Source organism: Neofelis nebulosa, chromosome 8, assembly GCF_028018385.1.
Source record: "Neofelis nebulosa isolate mNeoNeb1 chromosome 8, mNeoNeb1.pri, whole genome shotgun sequence".
NCBI classification, from domain to species: domain Eukaryota; kingdom Metazoa; phylum Chordata; class Mammalia; order Carnivora; family Felidae; genus Neofelis; species Neofelis nebulosa.
In genome coordinates this window covers 81,864,258-81,882,392 of record NC_080789.1, presented here as the reverse complement: position 1 = coordinate 81,882,392, position 18,135 = coordinate 81,864,258, and the positions used below count along the sequence as shown (strand labels likewise).

At 40.2% G+C, this 18,135-nt stretch overlaps 1 protein-coding gene across 2 annotated transcripts in view; it reads left to right on the top strand.

Annotated features, from left to right (window-relative positions):
* SMCO2 (single-pass membrane protein with coiled-coil domains 2) overlaps positions 1-18,135 on the top strand; it is a 34,343-nt gene that overhangs the window by 3,059 nt on the left and 13,149 nt on the right. Inside the window, exons 2-5 of one of the 2 annotated variants that reach the window (XM_058743264.1) lie at positions 1,645-1,782; positions 4,427-4,544; positions 14,763-14,899; positions 16,115-16,264. In XM_058743264.1, coding sequence (XP_058599247.1) covers positions 1,655-1,782; positions 4,427-4,544; positions 14,763-14,899; positions 16,115-16,264 — 533 coding nt within the window. In that variant the 5' untranslated portion in view covers positions 1,645-1,654. The remainder of the gene's footprint in view (positions 1-1,644; positions 1,783-4,426; positions 4,545-14,762; positions 14,900-16,114; positions 16,265-18,135) is intronic. The other variant, XM_058743265.1, reaches the window with a different exon arrangement.

Sequence of the window (18,135 nt, the reverse complement as noted above, 5' to 3'; positions counted from 1 at the left end):
GTGATGGCCAGGGTGTTGGCTGCCCAGATGGTTCCAAAATATCTGTGGTTCCCAGAGCCTCTTTCCTCATACCATTCCTTTTTCTTTTCTCTTTAATTTTTTTTTATTACATTTATTTATTTTTGAGAGACAGAGTGAGACAGAGCGCAAGTGGGGCGGGGTAGGGGGAGCAGAGAGAGGAGACACAGAATTGGAAGCAGTCTCCAGGCTTTGAGCAAGCGTTCAGCACAGAGCCTGACGTGGGGCTCAAACCGACAAACCATGAGATCATGACGTGAGCCGAAGTCAGACACTTAACTGACTGAGCCACCCAGGCACCCCTCTTTAATATTTATTCATTTTTGAGAGAGAGGGAGCTTGTGGGGGAGGGGCAGAGGGCGAGGGAGAGAGAATCCAAAGCAGTCTCCACACTGTCAGCACAGAGCCCAACAGGTGCTTGATCTCAAGAACAGCAAGATCATGACCTGAGCTGAAACCAAGTGTGGGATGCTCAACCAACTAAGCCACCCAGGCACCCCTCCTCCTACCATTCTTAATCCCAGCCATAGTTCACCCTTCTAGGAAAATCCCTGCTATCCTTTGCCTTCCATTAGCCTATATTCCCCCTCGGTCCCTCAGGGTTTCTGTCTCTCGGGGTTCTGGGGGGCCAGGATACCCTCCAGAGAAGAAGGTATATCCTTTTGGTGATGGGTATAATCCCTGTGATTTCTGCCAATAAGTGGGAGTTATGTTTCATAGGGATCCTTTCTTATAGCTTTTCACATGAGCTTTCTAGAAGCTTCCTCACATCTCTCTGCCTCCTTTCTATTTCCTCTCCCCTTTCTTTTCCGCGCTACCTAACTACTCTAACACTTAACTCCTCTGCCCTCTGCTAACACTTGCCTATCTGGCTGGAAGGAAATGCCCCTTATACACAGCTGGTGGTGGTGTACATTGTTTCAACCTTTAGGAAAGCAATTTGGAAATATTTTTCTAAGTCCTTAAAGATGCGTATACACCTTGACCCAGTTGCTTCACCTCTAAGGAAGTATTATAAGTAAATAATAGAGATGTGCTGAAAATTACTAAGCAAGGATATTCATTACTATATTATTGATATTAAAAAATTAGAAATGACATAGTTGTCAACAACAGAAAAAGAATAAAACAAATATCAAATTTAGAAATAAAAATAAATACAACAAAATATTAGGAGTGGTTTTGTCTGGATATCTCGGGTATCTCTGGTCATCTCCAGAGTACCAGTGATTTCTATTTCCTTCTTTCTCCTTTTCCATTTTTTGTGCGTATACATGATCAGAAAGAGATTATAAAAACCAACCCATTTCCCTAGCCTGGCTCTTATACATTGCTCTATAATATTCCCATTCAAGGATTTAAAATACACGTTTGTAGGCTCAGACAACCCTCATGTTAACCAGAGAAGTCCTAAGAACAGCCACACACACAGACTTTCCTGTATATATCTGAACAGAGAAACCTAAGAGCTTACTTTGGGGTCCCTTATAACTGATGGCCAGTTTTGGAAGGAGAGGGGTTAAGACCAAACTTCCTGAAATAGGCCTGTTATCAGTGTATCAGTGCAGGGAATGTAGTTGCCATCCTGCTAAGAAAGCCCTCTTGTTGCCATCATTGTCCCTGCGGTGCTGAAGAAATGGCTCTTATGAAGCTAAGTGACAGGATGTCTCTGCAGATGAAGACAGTTGGAAAGGAACAACAGTTTACTGAGAAAAACAATGGCTTTCTCCAAAATACGGATGTGGCTGAAGGTGCAATGCAGAAGTAAGTGAGGGCTGAGCTCTCAGGAACAGTCTCTGTCTGGAGACTTAGTTGGGACAGTAGGATGCAAACAATGAGATTTTCAAGTTCAGGGGTGGGGTTGACATTCTTCTCTACAATTCTTTTAATTTTGACCTCATGAATATTTATTGGAAGACACTAAAGGGGCCTATGGTCATAAACCAGGTGGACATCAGTTGAATAGAAATGGTTAAGGCTCTAATCTCAATTTACAAAAATACTTTGTTTTGTGCTTTTATTATCTTCATGTGGAAAATATATAAACCATTTACAATACTTTCTAGAGTAGAAAAAGCACAAAATATTCAGACAAATAAACATACGCATTGGTTAATACATGATAAAAATGTGTTCAATATAAACCAACAGTTAACAACCTTTTTCAATAGGAAGAAATGTGTTAAAGTAAAAGACTTCCCAGAATCCTCATGTGTCAAAAAACCTATTATGACATCAACGATGTTTTTATTTTATTTTTTTAATTTTTTTTTTAACGTTTTATTTATTTTTGAGACAGAGAGAGACAGAGCATGAACAGGGGAGGGTCAGCGAGAGGGAGACACAGAATCTGAAACAGGCTCCAGGCTCTGAGCTGTCAGCACAGAGCCCGACGCGGGGCTTGAACCCACGGACCGGGAGATCATGACCTGAGCCGAAGTCGGCCGCCCAACCGACTGAGCCACCCAGGCGCCCCTCAACGATGTTTTTAAATGCATTTACAATTTATTAATACCAGTAGTATATACCTTTGGAAACTTTAAGCAGTATTTCTGGAAGCAATATTTGTTCAGTCTATAGAAATGTTTAGATTCCCTGTATAGATTCCAGAACCCCTTTCTAGGGGCGCCTGGGTGGCGCAGTCGGTTAGGCATCCGACTTCAGCCAGGTCACGATCTCGCGGTCCGTGAGTTCGAGCCCCGCGTCAGGCTCTGGGCTGATGGCTCAGAGCCTGGAGCCTGTTTCCAGTTCTGTGTCTCCCTCTCTCTCTGCCCCTCCCCCGTTCATGCTCTGTCTCTCTCTGTCCCAAAAATAAAAAAAAAATTAAAAAAAAACAAAACAAAACAAAAACAGAACCTCTTTCTATACAGGGTAGGTGTAAAGTGTACCCCACCTCAGGGTTCAAAACCCACAGACTGGAAACTCCTGCCATAGACCTCCATCACAATGTATTGCGATTCACTCAGATGTATATGTGAGTGTGTGTGTACATATCCACACACATGCGCTCCAGATAATAACAGTAATCCAATAGGCAATGGGCAAAGAATTTCAATACATTACCATAGAACAGGAAATACAAATGGGTTTTATACATATACGCAAAAATGCTCAACCTCGCTAATAAAAAAAAGATTAAAACTAAACAGAGATACCAGTTTAAGCATATGGGATTGACAAAGATGAAAAAACTGTAATAATACATGATTGTAGAAAAGGAGTGGAAAACAGGCACTCTCATCATTTTTGTTGGAAGTGTAAATGGATTCAACCTCTTTAAGGCATAACTTAAAATCTATGATAAAATCTTTGATAAAATCTGTCACAATTTAAAATATATGTATCTACTGACCCAGCAATTCTATTTTTAGGGTTATCCAATAGATATATTTGTACACATACATACACATCGACCCATAGATGTATAGGGATATTCACTGCAACACTGTTTGTAGTTAACAATTAACTGGAAATAATCTACATATGCATTAATGAAGAACTGATTAGCAAATTGGTATATGGCCCCACAATGAAGTACCACATAACCATTTGAAAATGAGGCAGCTCCCGGGGAGCCTGGGTGGCTCAGTCGGGTAAGTGGCCAACTTTGGCTCAGGGCATGATCTCACGGTTCGTGGGTACAAGCCCCGTGTAGGGCTCTGCCCTGACAGCTCAGAGCCTAGAGCCTGCCTCGGACTCTGTGTCTCCCTCTCTCCGCCCCTTCCCCGCTTGCTCTCTCTCTCTCTCTCTCTCTCTCAAAAATTAATAAACATTTAAAAAATTAAAAATAAAATAAAAATAAAATGAGACAGCTCTATATGTACTAATATGAAATGGACTCCAGGAGGTTGTTAAAAAAGAAATATAAGGTGCAGAATAATGTGTATAATATCCTTTCATGTATATTTAAAAAGGCTTATGTATCTACATAAACATAGCTTGCTTATGCATGGAATCTCTGTGGAAGGAGAAAAAAGGAACTAGTAAATGTGGGGCAGACATTAGGCAACTAGAGATCAAGATGGTAACACAGACTTTCTCCATTCTGCATGGTCTTTTGAACCACACGACACTTTTCAACTCTACTTTTTTAAAAGGAGTATTTATTTATTATTTGTTTATTTTACACACACATCTGCACGCACGCAGGCACACAGCTGTAATGGCTCTGGAATTTGCCATCTCACCGTTCAATCACTTATTGATTCAGTCAGCAAATACTTATCCCGCCTCTCTATTCCTGTTTTGTGCAGTATACCATGGTAGACATTATTCACACAGGGTGAAATCTGTACTCCTTGGAGCCGGGAAAGATTCCTGTGTTCTCCCTCTAGAGATGTTTAGGTCGGGCCTAAACTATAGACCTAAGGCATAATAACAGCATCTGTTTTGATTGTGTGGCTTGCAGTTTGCAGAGGGAATTTACCAAAATGGACCGCATATTGGACAGATCAGATGATGAGAACAACATTTTCTCTGAAAAGCCTCCAAGTGACTTCCATCATGTGACAGAGACTACAAAATGGGTAAGGGAAGATGTAAGCATCACAGTGGGTGAAGAGAGGAACTTTGTATCTCAAATCTCAAGGTGGCAAGGAAAGATCTGAGGGTTTCCCCCAAAGTAGGTGCAGGGTGTTCAGAGCTTGAGACCAGGAGGGAGGGAGCGTCTCCTCTGAGGGCTGCTGTTATCACGTGAGGGATTTGCTAACCTTTCCACACAAGAGCACAAAACCATTTGTGCATTCTATGTTACTTTTGTCCTTGGGATTTGTGAAATAACTGTGACATTTTTCACCCTAGAGTAAATTGCCGTGTGTAAAATCGCCCTCTGCTCACAGACTGTCTTCCAACAGGAAGCACCAGAGAGATCTATTTACTCTTAATTCAGGCTGAATATCTCCCAGTCTTTGAAATTCAGTCACTCAGCTGACATGGAATGGAGGAAATTCCAACAAACGCCAGAGATTGTCCTGGGAAGGGTTTATGTTTTCACTACCATCTAGATCAAAGCGGAGGCATGGCTGAGACAGACCCAGTTTATTATCGATGAGCAAATCTCTCCATAGATCCCCCAGGCCATTGGCCTTTGGTTTCAACCAGTCAGAAAAACATAAAAGAAGTCTAGAGTGAGAATGTCCACACCCAGGCTTATGCAGCCCCCACAGGAAGCTCAGGATTCATCTCTTTGTCTACTTCTCCTTTGAATATATTTTGGATTCAGGGCTGGCTAATTCTGTAAATCCATAGAAGGAAAAGTCCCAAAAGAATATTGTAACCTGGACTTTACCTTTGAGGACTCCTTCAGTAAGTAAACATAGAAACAAAGAAGTAGAAGGGGATACAAGGCATGAGGGGATGGAGTTAGAAGTTGGAGAATAGATATAATGAGACAGACAAGAAGTGAAAGGAAAGACAGAAAGGCAGCCAGCCGGCCAAACACCTTTTATGGAAAAAAAGAATAATAGGTACTGAATTAGAAGGGGAGACTTATGATGGGGTTTTTAGCAAGGCTGAGGATGAGAAAAGGAAATCGGGAAATTAAGGTGTGAGGCTCTATGATCTTAGGGAACATGAATTGAAGGTATTACTCTATAAATAGTATCATCTGATTTTTTTTTTGGAGGGGTCTTGTCCCTGGACTCCAAGGGCTGTTACCATTAGACCCACCGAATCCTGTCAGTCAGTGAACATCCCTTGTTGACTCAGTATAGAATAAGTGTAATTAGAGAATAAAATTATTCACTCTGTAAGAATTTACCAAACAGTCCACATTCTCAGGGTATAAGGCAAAAAGACTATTTCTTACAAACTTCAAGTCAGAGTATCTGTTTCACAAAGGCTTTAAAATTTTTTTGGCTATATTTCTTTATGTCAATTTATTTATAGGAAAAATTCTACAATCATATAAAAATAAATCACATGCAGTTACACAATTAACGTGTTAATAAATTAAGATCTTTGCCAATAAAAGGACAAATATATGACTTCTTTAGGAAGAAGCAGTTTTGTCTTATTCCCTGAAAGCAAACCAGAAGGTCTTTAATTTGCATAACCTCACATTTTTTTATGAGACCATGAGATTTAAAGGTTCAGAAAAAGGACAGAGTTAACAGAAGTTTTTTAAAAAATCAGTTGGCTTAATTAACAAAATAGACTTTAACCAGACTGCCAAAATTGCCGTATCTAGCCATCAAAACCCCCAAAATATTTATAAACGAGTATTTTGTCTGGTTTCACATTTTCCAATCTCTGGCACTGCTATGTATAATGTTGATTTCAGATGCCAGGTGAGTGAGCACACTTTCCTGTTTCCTGCTTTCGTCTGCATCTCTCACAGGCAGAATGCATTTGCCTACTACTGAAGTCTATTTATTTATTTTCTGTAACTGGAAGTTTGTACCTCTCCACCCCTTTACCTACTTTGCTCCTCCCCTCTGGCAACCAACAGCTTTCTCTCTGTATTTATAAATCCGTTTCTGTTTGTTTTGTTTATTTAATTGTTTTTTTTTTAGACCCCTCACATAAGTGAAATCATATGGTATTTGTCTTTGTCTGACTTACCTCACTTAACATAATGCCCTCTAGGTCCATCCACCTTGTCACAAATGGTAAAATCTCGTTCTTTTCTTTGGTGGAATAATATTCCCCGTGTATGTGTATGTGTGTATGTATACATACATATAATAAATATGTAAATAAACAAACAAATAAATCAGTTTCTTTGTTTGTATTTCTGTTGCTTCATTATTAGTGTATAAGAATGCAACTGATTTCTATACATTGATTTTGTATTCTGCAACTTTGCTGAATTCATGTACCAGTTCTAGCAGAGTTTTGGTGGAGTCTGTTGGGTTTTCCATGTATAATATCATGTCATCTGCAAAAAGTGAAAGCTTGACTTCATCTTTGCCAATTTTGATGCCTTTGGTTTCCTTTTGTTGTCTGATTGCTGATGCTAGAACTTCCAACACTATGTTAAACAACAGCGGTGAGAGTAGACATCCCTGTCGTGTTCCTGATCTCAGGGAGAAAGCTCTCAGTTTTTCCCCATTGAGGATGATGTTAGCTGTGGGCTTTTCGTAAATGGCTTTTATGATGTTTAAGTATGTTCCTTCTATCCTGACTTTCTCGAGTGTTTTTATTAAGAAAGGATGCTGAATTTTGTCAAATGCTTTTTCTGCATCGATTGACAGGATCATATGGTTCTTATCTTTTCTTTTATTAATGTGATGTATCGCACGGATTGATTTGCGAATGTTGAACCAGCCCTGCAGCCCAGGAATGAATCCCACTTGATCATGGTGTATAATTCTTTTTATATGCTGTTGAATTCAATTTGCTAGTATCTTATTGAGAATTTTTGCACCTATATTCATCAGGGATATTGGCCTGTAGCTCTCTTTTTTTGCTGGGTCTCTGTCTGGTTTAGGAATCAAAGTAATGCTGGCTTCATAGAATGAGTCTGGAAGTTTTCCTTCCCTTTCTATTTTTTGGAACAGCTTGAGAAGGATAGGTATTATCTCTGCTTTAAATGTCTGGTAGAATTCCCCAGGGAAGCCATGTGATCCTGGACTCTTATTTGTTGGGAGATTTTTGATAACTGATTCAATTTATTTGCTGGTTATAGGTCTGTTCAAGTTTTCTATTTATTCCCGTTTGAGTTTTGGAAGTGTGTGGGTGCTTAGGAATTTGTCCATTTCTTCCAGGTTGTCCAGTTTGTTGGCATATAATTTTTCATAGTATTCCCTGATAATTGTTTGTATCTCTGAGGGATTGGTTGTAATAATTCCATTTTCATTCATGATTTTATCAATTTGGGTCATCTCCCTTTTCTTTTTGAGAAGCCTGGCTAGAGGTTTGTCAATTTTTTTTTTTTTTTTCAAAAAACCAACTCTTGGTTTCATTGATCTGCTCTACAGTTCTTTTAGATTCTATATTGTTTATTTCTGCTCTGATTTTTATTATTTCTCTTCTTCTGCTGGGTCTGGGGTATCTTTGCTGTTCTGCTTCTATTTCCTTTAGGTGTGCTGTTAGATTTTGTATTTGGGATTTTTCTTGTTTCTTGACATAGGCCTGGATTGCAATGTATTTTCCTCTTAGGACTGCCTTCGCTGTATCCCAAAGCGTTTGGATTGTTGTATTTTCATTTTCATTTGTTTCCATATGTTTTTTAATTTTTCTCTAATTACCTGGTTGACCCATTCATTCTTTAGTAGGGTGTTCTTTAACCTCCATGCTTTTGAAGGTTTTCCAGACTTTTTCCTGTGGTTGATTTCAAGCTTCATAGCATTGTGGTCTGAAAGTATGCATGGTATGATCTCAATTCTTGTATACTTATGAAGGGCTGTTTTGTGACCCAGTATGTGATCTATCTTGGAGAATGTTCCATGTGCACTCGAGAAGAAAGTTTATTCTGTTGCTTTGGGATGCAGAGTTCTAAATATATTTGTCAAGTCCATCTGATCCAGTGTATCATTCAGGGCCCTTGTTTCTTTATTGATCCTGTGTCTAGATGATCTATACATTACTGTAAGTGGAGTATTAAAGTCCCCTGCAATTACCACATTCTTATCAATAAGGTTGCTTATGTTTGTGAGTAATTGTTTTATATATTTGGGGGCTCCTGTATTCGGCACATAGACATTTATAATTGTTAGCTCTTCCTGATGGATAGGTCCTGTAATTATGATATAATTCCCTTCTTCACCTCTTGTTACAGCCTTTAATTTAAAGTCTAGTTTGTCTGATATAAGTATGGCTACTCCAGCTTTCTTTCCACTTCCAGTAGCATGATAGATAGTTCTCCATCCCCTCACTCTCAATCTGAAGGTGTCCTCAGGTCTAAAATGAGTCTCTTATAGACGGCAAATAGATAGGTCTTGTTTTTTTATCCATTCTGATACCCTATGTCTTTTGGTTGGAGCATTTAGTCCATTTACATTCAGTGTTATTATAGAAAGATATGGGTTTAGAGTCATTGTGATGTCTGTAGGTTTCATGCTTGTAGTGATGTCTCTGGTACTTTGTGGTCCTTGCAACATTTCACTCACAGACTCCCCCTTAGGATCTCTTGTAGGGCTGGTTTAGTGGTGATGAATTCCTTCAGTTTTTGTTTGTTTGGAAAGACCTTTATCTCTCCTTCTATTCTGAATGACAGACTTGCTGAATAAAGGATTCTGGGCTGCTCATATTTTTCCGGCTCATCACATTGAAGATTTCCTGCCATTCCTTTCTGGCCTGCCAAGTTTCAATAGATAGATCTGCCACTAGTCTTATCGTCTCCCTTTATATGTTAGAGTGTGTTTATCCCTAGCTGCTTTCAGAATTTTCTCTTTATCCTTGTATTTTGCCAGTTTCACTATGTTATGTTGTGCAAAAGATCGATTCAAGTTACGTCTGAAGGGAGTTCTCTGTGCCTCTTGGATTTCAATGCCTTTTTCCTTCCCCAGATCAGGGAAGTTCTCAGCTATGATTTGTTTAAGTACACCTTCAGCCCCTTTCTCTCTCTCTTCCTCTTCTGGAAGTCCTATGATATGCATATTATTGCGTTTCATTGCGTCACTTAGTTCTCTAATTCTCCCCTCATACTCCTGGATTTTTTTATCTCTCTTTTTCTCAACTTCCTCTTTTTCCATAATTTTATCTTCTAATTCACCTATTCTCTCCTCTGCCTCTTCAATCCGAGCTGTGGTTGCCTCCATTTTATTTTGCACCTCGTTTATAGCATTTTTTAGCTCCTCATGACTATTTCTTAGTCCCTTGATCTCTGTAGCAATAGATTCTCTGCTGTCCTCTATGCTTTTTTCAAGCCCAGCGATTAATTTTATGACTATTATTCTAAATTCTTGTTCCGTTATATTGCTTAAATCGTTTTTGATCAATTCGTTAGCTGTCGCTACTTCCTGGAGTTTCTTTTGCAGAGAATTCTTCCATTTCATCATCTTGGGTAGTCCTGTGGTGGCTCCAAACTGCAGGGCACTTCCCCTGTGGGGTCCAGAGTAACTTGTGTTGGTGGGAGGGGTTGCAGTCAAACCAGATGTTGTCCCCAGCCCACCACTGGGGCCACAGTCAGACTGGTGTGTACCTTATCTTCCCCTCTCCCAGGGGCAGGACTCACTGTGGAGTGGTGTGGTCCCTGTCTGGGCTACTTGCACACTGCCAGGCTTGTGGTGCAGCCTGGATGGGATCTGGTGTATTAGCCGGGGTGGATCTGCAAGGTGCACAGGGGCGGGAGGGGCAGGCTCAGCTCGCTTTGTCGATGGTGGTCCCCTGCAGGAGGGCCCTGTAGCACTGGGAGGGAGGCAGGCCCATTGGAGGGATGGATCCACAGAAGTACAGCGTTGGGTGTTTGTCCAGTGCAAGCAAGTTCGGTGATGGGAATTGGTTCCCTTCAGGTTTTCAGCTGGGGGGTGGGAGAGGGAGATGGCATTGGTCAGAGCCTTTGTTCCCCCTCCAAACTGAGCTCTGTCTTCCGGGGCTTAACACCTCTCCCTCCCAGTGTCCTCTCGCCCTCCCGCTCTCCAAGCAGAGCTGTTGATCTATAACATTCCAGATGTTACATCCCACTAGCTATCAGAACTCACTCCGTCCGGCCCCTCCGCTTTTGCAAGTCAGACTCAGGGCTCTGCCTTGCCGGGAGGGCTGCCCCTCCACCGCCCAGGCTCCCTCCTTCCAGTCCGTGTAGTGCGCACCGCCTCTCCGCCCTTCCTACCCTCTTCCGTGGGCCTCTTGTCTACGCTTGGCTCTGGAGAGTCCGTTCTGCCAGCCTTCTGGCGGTTTTCTGGGTTACGTAGGCAGATGTGGGTGGAATCTAAGTGATCAGCAGGACACAGTGAGCCCAGCGTCCTCCTACGCTGCCATCTTCTCTGGTCTGTACCACATCTTTTTTATCCATTCATCTGTTGATAGACGCTTAAGTTTCTTCCATATCTTGGCCATTGTAAATAATGCTGCAGTGAACACAGGAAGTCTATTTCTTTTAAAACCATGTACTGAACATCCACTGTGTTGTAGGCACTGTAAAGTGTTGAGACTATCTCTACCTATCTAAAATCCTTTCCCCTCACACACTAGTTGGGACTCAGACAAGAAAATGGCTCTGCATGATAAATCCACGCCGGAAGTAGCAGATGTGGTACAAAGTACATGGCAGGTGCTGTACAGGCAGATGACCCGGAAAATGAAAACTGAGTTTTGAAGGGTGAACTGGATGAAAGAAAAGCATTTCAGAAAGAAGGGACAGTACATGCAAAGACAAAGGGGCTAAAGAGAACTTGTGTTCTGAGAGGAAGGGTGGAAGAAAAGGAGCGATGAGCAAGCAGGCAGGCAGGACACTATGGGGGGAGATAGCGCAGGACGCAGGCTGTAGCCAGGGCGCCAATAGGATTCAGGAAGTGATGAGGACCAAAGCAAGGCACTGACTAGCAGCCATGGAGATGGAGAGAAAAGGACACAGGTTTAAAAGATAGGTGCTATTGGGCTTGGACACCAAGTGGTGTGACATCAGTAACGAAGAGGGAAAAGAATATCTCCCATGAAAACTCAAGGACATCTTTCAGGGTTCCTGCAGAGGCATCGAGATGAATAGGGAGAACATATGCAAGGATGGGAACCTGGACAAGGTAGAGGGGAAATACAATAAGTTCAATTTTTTGCTTGATGAGTTTGAGGTGCCTATGGAACACCCAAATAGAGGCATATGAGCTTTTCAAAGAGCTGCACATAAATGGAAAGTAATGCCCTCAGGCTTTGTATTTCATGCAAGTGCACTTTTAGTTTATTATTAAAACACACACACACACACACACACACACACATACACACACACACACACACACACACACACACACACACCTCTTTATTTGTTCAATCCTGAAGCTTTTAAAAAATATTTCATTTCTACTTCCTGGCTTTGACTCTTTTGCAGTGTATTAACCATTACAGTAAACCAATTGATGAAAATGAGAAATGTTGTAGTTTTTTTGGACATAGACAGAACCCTGGAGATGATCTGATCCAATTTTGTTCTTCCAGAACAGGAAACTGAGCTTTAGAGTGGTTAGGTGGTTCCACAGCCACAGGAGTAGAACAAGGCTTAGAATTCAGGTCCCCCATACCCAGTGAAGTGTTCTTCCTCAACATCACAGTGTTGCTGCTGCCTTTGAATAGCGTGGCAAAAGATTAGGTGGGAAGAAATTGAAGTTATGGATGTTTTTATTCGCAAAGAAGTAGCTAAGCAGAGTTATATAGCACTCGGAAAATCTAGCCTGTTTCTTCATCTGTAAGTGTGATAATAATCCTTACCTCACTGGCAAGGGGCCACTGGGCCATGGAAGTGATAGGGATGAGATATTTCTTAATGTGAATCCAAGGACTAGATATGATGAAAATAGTCATGGCCTTGGAATCAGAAAACCCACTTCAAGTTCTAGTCCACATACTTATTGGCCATATGGATTGGTTTCCCAAGGCTGCTGTAACAAATTACCACAAATTTGGTGACTTAAAACAACACAAAATGTATTCTTTCATAGTTCTAGAGGCCAGAAGTTTGAAAAAAGGGATCAGCAGGGTCATGCTTTCTCTGGACACTCTACAGGAGAATCCTGCCGTGCCTCTTCCAGCTTTTGGAGCCTCCAGGCATTCCTTGGCTTGTGGCAGCTCTGTCTTCTCATGACTTCTTCCTCTCTGTGGGTGTTTTCTGTCTCTCATTAGGACACCTGTCATTGGATTTAGGGTCTAGGTAATTCAAGATAATCTCATCTTAAGACCCTTAACTTAATTATATCTGTAAAGACTCTTTTCCAAATAAGGTCGCAGTCTCGGGGTCTTAGTATTAGGACATGGACATATCTTTTTGGAGAGACCACTTGATCCACTATATCATATAGCCTTGGACTAATCACTGATATGAATTCCCTAGGAGATTTCAATACCTGACTTTATCCACTGAAGTCCATCATGGGAATTAAAAGAAAGAAGGCACATGAAAGAGGTTTGTAAAGAGATATGTGAATGTCGGTTATTCCTGTTGACATGGCCAGTAATTTATACAGACATTTCAGTAAGAGACTGATCTGCACTCCAAATTTTTCTCCTTTCAGTTTAAAAATAGTTTTGCTGAAACACAAAAATTTCAGACCAAAATTTCAGACTTCCTTAAAGAACAGAGAAATATTTCACAATGTAGTCACTAAAGGAGAGAAATGTTCAAAGATAAATGATTAATTGTGTGCATGAACAGAAGTGAAATACCAGAAAATGGTTTAAATGTTTTTGTAGAACAAGGCAAAGAATAAGGAAACAAAGAAATAAAATTCATGGGTCAGACTGATAGAGTAGGCTTTTCCCCCCTTATAACTCCTTATTATGAACAATTTTAAATAAAATGAAAACTTAAAGATATACAAGGATCAATCATATACTCCCACTTAGATTTTGAAATTGTTAGCATTTGTCACATTTGCTTTAGCTTTTTATTTTATTTTATTTTATTTTATTTTATTTTATTTTAGAGAGAGAAAGAACGCGAGCAGGAGAAAGGGAGGAGGGAGAGAGAGAGAGAGAGAGAGAGAGAGAGAGAGAGAGAGAATCCCAAGCAGGCTCCATTCTCAGTACAGAGCTAAAAGCAGGGGCTCAATCCCACAACCCTGGGATCATGACCTGAGCCAAAATCAAGGTCAGATGCTCAACTACTGAGCCACCCAGGCACCCCTGTTTTATCTTTATATATGTAAATAGATGGAATTTTTTTATCTTTTTTAAAAGTAGGTCAAAGACAGCATAAGACTTTACCCTTGTTTATTTCAGTCAACATCTCTAAAAATAAAGACTGTCTTCTGCATAACCAAGATTCCATCATCACATCAGGAAAACAGCAATAATTACATGATATAACCTAATATCCTCAATTCTCTGAACATTGTAATTTTTTTTCAACTTTTTTTTTTTTTTTTTTTTAATTTTTGGGACAGAGAGAGACAGAGCATGAACGGGGGAGGGGCAGAGAGAGAGGGAGACACAGAATCGGAAACAGGCTCCAGGCTCCGAGCCATCAGCCCAGAGCCTGACGCGGGGCTCGAACTCACAGACCGCGAGATCGTGACCTGGCTGAAGTCGGACGCTTAACCGACTGCGCCACCCAGGCGCCCCTGTAATTTTTTCAATTGGCCCTCAAATGCCCGTACTTTTATTTATTTGTTTGTTTATTTGCTTGCTTATTTATTTATTTATTTATTTATGTATTTATTCATTCATTCATTCATTCAGTCAGTCAGTCACCCATTCATTTTTGGTGCCAAAACCCAGAAAATGCCTACACTTTTAAAATCAGCATCTAAACAAGAGCTATGCAATGCATTCAGTTGTTTTATCTCTTTAGACTCTCTTAACATAAAACAGTCCCACCCCCTTTTATTTTTCCCTGATACTGACTTTTTTTGGAAACCAGTATGTTGAGTGGAGTGCTAGAGTCCATGATCAGGTGGAATTCTGTTACCTGTCGGCACTGAAAAGAGTCCTGCATCTGGACCCTAATGTTCTCTGCGTCCCTGCTGCAGCCTTCCTCTGTCAATGGAGCAAGAGGGCATGTCTGCTTATTTTATAAATGCATTAGAAGGCTCCAGCCTCACAGAGGGCTTGTCCCCAGAGAAAGGGGCATGAGTAGGCTAAGAAGGCCATCACCTCTTGTGATAACACCCTTTTTTTTTTTTTTTCTGCTTTGCTTCTTTCATAATCTTTATCAGAATATGCCGGAGCTGGGTGCTGAGCATCACCAGGACCTGCAGAACGAGCAGGATGAGCAAGAAACAAATCAGGTTCAACATGAAGATCCTCAAGTGCCCACATCTTTGCAGTTTTCAGAGGAGAGCATCCCTGAACTGTAAGCCTTGAAACAAGAAAGAGGGATTCTTGATAATACTTTGTGGGTATAATGCTATGTGAGTATGTCAGTCAGAGAAAGACAAATATCATATGTTTCGCTCATATGTAAAATTTAAGAAACAAACAAACAAACAAACAAACAAGACAAACAGGGGAGCTTGGGTGGCTCAGTCGGCCGAGCTTCTGACTCAGGCTCAGGTCAGGATCCCCCAGTTCATGAGTTCAAGCCCTGCGTAAGCCTCTCTGCTGTCGGGCGTGCAGCCTGCTTCGGATCCTCTGTCCCCCTCTCTCTCTGTCCCTCCCCAATGGTACTCTCTCTCTCAAAAATAAAATATTTTTTAAAAAGACAAATAAAAATCCAGACTCTTAAGTACAGAGAATAAACTGGTGGTTGCCAGAAGAGAAGTGGGCGGGGGGTGAGGGGCAGAGGAGGGTGGGGGAGGGATGGGTAAAATAGACAAAGGAGATTAAAGTGTACACTTACTGTGATGAGCACTGAGGAATATATAAAATCCTTGTTTCGTTATATTGTACACTTGAAACTAATCTAACACTGTGTGTTAATCATACTTCGATTTAAAAAAGAAAAAAAAATAGTATTTTGTGGCAAAGAAAATGAAATTTAGCAGACAACTTAGGGAAAGACTGGAAGATTTAAAATCCATACATGTCTTAAACCTTAAACACTCACGTGCCCCAGGAACTACCTACACATTCCAGTAAGAATGCACAGTAAGGACATTTCTAGAGATGTAGGCAGAACCATGGGGTTCTCTTTGCAACCTCTTCTTTGGAGCCTGGAATTAATACATATCTTGTCACTCTCAGATAATTCTCTAGATATGAAAAGCATCATAATTATCAATAGAAATGTATTGTTAAGGCCTTGTAGAACCTTTCCCTGTTGCATAGCTCTCTTCTTCCAACAAGATGCAATCACTACCCTAACATTCATTAGGGTAGTGTAATACTTAACATTCATTCCATACAGGGAAATTTAAAAAATACATCATTTTTTTTTTTACTAAATGTAAAATGCATTTTATTTCCTCCAGCCTTCTGATGATCTAAATGGCTATCATATAAATGCTTTCTTGAGGCCTAACTGCCTACCTGGCCCATTCTGGTGACAGAAAAAGAAACAGCATTCTAACTTGCCATTCAAGGGAAGAATTTTTCTGCCTTAAAACTGACCATAATAATATTTCTACAGGAGTCAGGAGAACACGCTCTTCCAGCTAAACCACTGGAATATACAGATGGGTTTACAAGTGAGAGAACTTGGAGCTGATCACATAGACTGGATGGAGAAAATGAACAATATTATGCAAAAAATAAACCTAACAGAAAACACAGTGAAGAGGTAATTTAAAATTTTCTTTTTAATGTTTATTTATTTTTGAAAGACAGAACATGAGTAGGGGAGGGGCAGAGAGAGAAGGAGACACAGAATCCAAAGCAGGCTCCAGGCTTTGAGCTGTCAGCACAGAAACAGATGTGGGGCTCGAACCCACGAACATCAGATCATGACCTGAACTGAAGTTGGATGCTTAACCGACTGAACCACCCAGGCGCCCCTCACAGTGAAGAGGTAATCTTAGGGTGTTGGGTTTGGCCAGAAAATAGTGAAAATTTTCATAGCTTCAGAAACTCTGGCTTTAAGGTAGTAAGATCTTTTACAAAGTCTTCAGAATAGGAAGTGCCAAGTCTTATGTTTAGAGGTCAATGCCACAAAAATCTCAAAGCCTAAATCACAGTTATCTGCATCTTTGCTCTTTCTTCTCTCAAGGAAAGAACTTCCTTCATAAGCTCTTTTTTTGGAGCTGTGTTAATAGTCACCAAAGGGAAGTCTTCAAGTCCCCAATAACCAGCTTTAGCCAGTGTTGTCCAAAGGGATCCAACTAGCATAACATGAAAAAAAATATATTAAAAAGTATAGTTGTTAACGTATATCTGAATTTAACTGGAAAGTTTTAAGCTGGAACAGAAGTGATGAGACTAATTGTTATTTATCTAGTCACTGGTATAAAGAAATTGGGCTTTGGAGTCAAAGGTATTCCTTCCACCAGTGTTGTATAGTGTTCAGGGTACAGAGATCATATTTTGTTAGATTTAGGCCTAAGTATTTCATGCTTTTGGTGCCATTATCAGTTACTTGAAATTTTTCAATTTCTAATTATTAATTGTGAAGATATAGAAATACAATTGGTTTTTGTATATTGGTCTTGTGTCTTGTGACCTGGCTAAACTCATTTTTTAACTCCAGTAGTTTTGTAGATTATTTGGGATTTTCCACATAGATAATCATGTCATCCACAAAGAGAGCTTTATATCTTCCTTTCCAATCTGCATACCTTTTACTTCCTTTTGCTACTTTATTGTATTGGCTAGAACTTCTAGTATGATGTTGAATAGGAGGAATGACAGGAGACACTGGACATACTTACCTTGTTCTCTATCCCACAGAAAAAGCATGAGGTGTGATGTTAGCTGTCTTGATGGTTTTGTTTTGCTTTGTTTTGTTTTTGAGATTGGGAAGGTGTTTTCTATTCTTAGTTTACTGAGATGTTTTTAAAATCAGGAACGGTACTCAATTTTTCCAATAGCTTTTGCCGCGTCTATGAATGATCATGTTATTTGGTTTTTTTTGTTTATAGTCTCCCGATATGGCAAATTATAATGAATGATGTTTGAATGCTGAGCCAGCCTTGAATTGCCAGAATAAACCCCACCTGGTCATAATATATTATTCTTTTTATATGTTGTTGGATTCTGTTTACTAAAATAGAACTTTTGAATGCATATTAATGAGAGATATTGGCCTCGGTTTTTCTTCCTTGTAATGAAAGAAACATCCCAGAAAAAACTGGGATATTTTCTGGATGAATTTGTGTAGAACTGGCACAATTTCTTCCTTACATGTTTGATTGAATTTACCAGTGAAGCCATATTGCCTGGGTATTTCATTACAGTAAGATTTTTAACTACAAATTTAATTTATTTAATGATATACAGGACTCCTCCGGCTACTGAGCTCTCCAGTATATATTAGCGGTAGGTTGTATCTTTCAAGGAATTTGCCCATTTCATTTCCCCTCAGCCTTTCCAAATGGTAACATTTTGTCCAACTTTAGTATACCATCAAAACCAAGAAACTGACCTTGGGACTATAAACAGAGCCTATACAGATTTCACCAGTTATATGTATTCTCATTTGTGTGTGTGAGTGTGTGT